Source organism: Amphimedon queenslandica, unplaced genomic scaffold (genome assembly GCF_000090795.2).
Source record: "Amphimedon queenslandica unplaced genomic scaffold, v1.1 AMPQUscaffold_11536, whole genome shotgun sequence".
Lineage (NCBI taxonomy): Eukaryota > Metazoa > Porifera > Demospongiae > Haplosclerida > Niphatidae > Amphimedon > Amphimedon queenslandica.
Window position 1 is genome coordinate 3,505 of NW_003548222.1, and position 3,949 is coordinate 7,453.

The 3,949-nt window shown below is 34.3% G+C and overlaps 1 protein-coding gene across 1 annotated transcript in view; it reads left to right on the plus strand.

Moving 5' to 3' along the window:
- The window catches only part of LOC109589216 (uncharacterized), a 5,765-nt gene extending 2,712 nt beyond the window's left edge, over positions 1–3,053 (plus strand). Inside the window, exons 2-4 of the mRNA XM_020005324.1 lie at positions 1,041–1,343; positions 1,792–2,286; positions 2,336–3,053. Coding sequence (XP_019860883.1) covers positions 1,109–1,343; positions 1,792–2,286; positions 2,336–2,814 — 1,209 coding nt within the window. The 5' untranslated portion in view covers positions 1,041–1,108 and the 3' untranslated portion in view covers positions 2,815–3,053. The remainder of the gene's footprint in view (positions 1–1,040; positions 1,344–1,791; positions 2,287–2,335) is intronic.
- The last annotated feature ends 896 nt before the right edge of the window (positions 3,054–3,949 follow it).

The window sequence follows — 3,949 nt, forward strand, 5'->3', positions numbered from 1 at the left end:
TCTCTAAACATCTCAAGGCTGTACTGTGAAAGCAAGACTTTTTCTAAAATGCAAAAAAGCCTCACATATTTAGAGCTCACAGTTTTCAATTTATACCAAAAAAACAAAACCAAGAATGACAGACAGACAGACAACCAAAGTACCTAGTCCTCACCTACACAAAGCTGGGCAAGGCCAATAATAATCACAATAATCATCTACACAATAATACATAATAATAATCATGATAACAATAATTATACTAACGCACAACTAAAGCAATAATTCTAACAATATATAACAGTAATAGAGTTATTACATTACTGTGATCTAAGAGTGTAATTTAACATTAGTATATATGTAGTGTAGAGGAGTGCCATGTGTCATGAAAACTGTTAACAGTTTTTCATAATGAATATTAATTGTAATTGGGGCGAGCAAAAGCGAGCCCCACATAGTCGAGTCGAGTATGTCTGTCTGTCTGTTTGTTTGTACATGTACGTCACTCCTATTTATGCGTTTATAAAAAAAATAACAATTACACATTTTAAAATGATAATTTTGATAATTACGGTACCACGTGCAAAAACAAAGAGCAACTTCAGTAATCACTGGACAAGAGGAGTTCAAGAGTATTCAAAAAACAAGAGAAGCTGAAGCTTAAGACATGAGTAATTCACAAGAAGATGCTCGTCGACTTCTTCGTAACGAGCGTGAGAAGGAGCAAGACTGAGGAGGAGAAAAGAGCGAGGAGGTCCAATAGAAATGCTAGAGATAGGTCTTTTTGCACCCAAAGACAACAAATAGAGTCTTCTTTCTGGCTTCTGAGACCAACTATCTTCCATCCTAGATCTATATAACTGCACTCAAAGCTAGAAGCTATGAAATTCCTTCCATGCAAATTCTGCATTAGTGCATTGACATCAACATTCAACATTTAATAGCCACTACATCATTGTCTATATAGACATTGTATATTGCTAATTGAAATGTTAACCGTTTTGCTTGCCCCTTAATGTTTTACATTCGCCTAGTTTATTTTAATTTTTTGTCAAACATAGGACCAGCTCCTCCTACAGGTACAAATAAGCCATTGATAGGAGTTCCTCCACACTCTCCTATTGCATTAATGGATATACCAGATGATATGCCAAGAGCAATATTATTTGAATTGATAAAGTTTCATGAGTTATTGATCAAAGGGCAACTGGAGGAGTCTCTACGACTGCTTGATGCTGATACTATAAGAAAGATTAGAAATGCTGCTAGTGATCGTGAAGGAATATCTCTTCTTATAAGAGCATTGGAAGAACATCCAACTCTGCTACATGAAATGAAAGTAGCTAATGATGAAAGAATAAAAGGTATATAAACATTGCAAAAAATACTACCATATAGCTGGAAAATTTGGTGGTCTGAAACTTTGACAATTTTGCATCAAAATTGCCTAAATATAATATTTGTGGTCTCTTAATTTCGCGGGCTACTACCTATCTTGTCTTTTTTAACCACTCTCAGCTCTTCTTGAAGCTGCTCCTTGCCCACCATCTTGACTAAAACAGAGACTCAAACAGAAAGAAATACTGCCATTTTGGAAATTTCTTTCAGACTTGGTATCACATGCTCATGACAGAACCTGCATCCCCATAGCAATTATTATTGACGGTTATAATATTGGTGGCTTTATTTTGAACAGCCAATAATGCCAAATTTTCCAGCTATACAGTAATTTATAGCATTTTAATTATTAATTTTAATAATTAAAAGTAATGGGTTCATCACAGGAGACATTAAAGTCTCTTTCCCCAATAGCACTCAAACTACACCCATTGACCCCACCAACCCAAATCCCATTACGATCAGCACCAAAAAGGCCACGACCACTTTCACTAAATGCACTACCTCCACCAATACCTCAACGTCAATCATCAATAGCCACACCTCTGCAAGATAAGGAGGGCAAGAAAGATCAATCATCATTCAAACCAATGGAAGGATCAATGTCACCAGAATACATTACAATGAAAGAGATGTTAGCTGATCTTGTTGACCTGTTGGCAGCAAATGTTCCAGTTATTTCTCAATTAAATAATCATCTCTTTTCATCTGATCTCATTCCTAAAGCAGTACATGTTACTGTTGAAAGTACTGGACTCACTCCTTATGATAGAGCCAATAAAATATTCTCTTCAGTACTAGCAACACTTGAGTGTCATCCCAATCCTAACAGTGTGTTCTCTTCTCTCATTACATCACTACAGAAAGTAGGACTAAAGAACATGGCATATAAGCTTTTGAAAAATTTAAGTAAGATATACAGCATCACATTTATTTATTTACCCTTAATTAATTATAGAAATGAAAGGTGGTCATGTTGATCCTAATCTAGAGCAGCAGCCATCAGTCAGTAAGGGGCCACTTCAACCAGTGGATGTCACTGCACAATCTCACACACCACAACCAACAATCACTGGATCACAATCGTCTACTCCTACTACTGTCATTGAGCTCAGTTCAAAGAGTGAAATTGTCACCATTATCAAATATCTTCATTCTCGTTTTGTATCTCTCAATGTTAAAATGAGAGGTCAAATTGTGAAAATTGTGCAAAAAGGTGAAGATGAGCTCATAAATATAGCTAGGAGTGCAGCTGCTTATTTAAGCATTGAAGTATCAAGTTTAAAATATGGCAATGTTGATGAATTATTTGATTCTCTTAAGCCTCATTATGATTTCCTTAATTGTGATGGTGTGCTTAAACACTTGATAGACACTTATCTTTCAAATGCACAAACTGAACTAACTCAATACATTGATAGTGTTGATAACTCTTAGAATCATCACAATTGAAGCACATACGATCAACAATCAAAGAGAAACTGTTAGCATTACCAGCAGTAGCCTCACCAACCACTAGCGATCAAACAAGACCAGTCATTATTAAACTGATTGATAGATGGGACGAAATGACAATACGTAGCCTCATCAAAGTCTTGACGTACTACATCAAAGTGACATCAGATCTTTTTGTTAATGTTAGTTATGAAGATGGTTTAATGCTAATAACTCATGGTGGAGGTGAGATATTTTATTAATGTACACATAATTATGTATATACTGTTATGTATATACTATACCTTAAGCCTACTATTTTTAGCGTCTACTAAATTTAGCTATATTAGCGAGAGAGCTTTAAACTGCTAAATAAAATAGACACCAAAATAATTATTTTTCATTATAATTGTTATTATTTTTCATTATAATTGTTATTATTTTTCATTATAATTGTTATTATTTATAGTTAATTTGGTTAAAAATGCTAAAATTAGTAACGCTAAACATGACTTTTTCTGATTTCGCTAAAATTAGTAGACGCAAATAATAGTAGACTTAAGGTAATTAACTCTATATAATAGAGCTGTTGCACGGAAGTAATCAATGGGAGGGTGTGGCTAAAATTGAGCTAAATTGTCCGCCATGTTGGGTGGCAAGAAGGCCAAGAATGAATGGGGGAACGGAGAAAAAAATTTAAATAAATTCTGCAGTTGACATTCGAGGTTAATGCAAGATAGGAGATGAAGATATTGAGTAAAGAAGTCTCTATAATATTCTGCAGCGAAGTATGATATCTCTTTGATGAAAAATCGCAGTTTCTTTCCATTCCTCCATTCGTTGCATGTACATTCTTGCCACTCAAGATGGCCGACAGGAAGCTCCACCTACCCCGTTGATTACATCCGTGCAACAGCTCTATATATAATATATATAATATTTTATACTGCTGTAATTTTTTTCAATACAGCACATGATTATATGCAGATTAAGGCTAAATGCTTGATAAAATCAATACTACTAATCGATGATATTAATTTAGCTGTAAATCTAACTTTGATATAATATGTGAACCAAATTATATATCAAAATTGAAAAAGAAGTACCATGAAACAATTTTCAGTTAATCACTACCTCC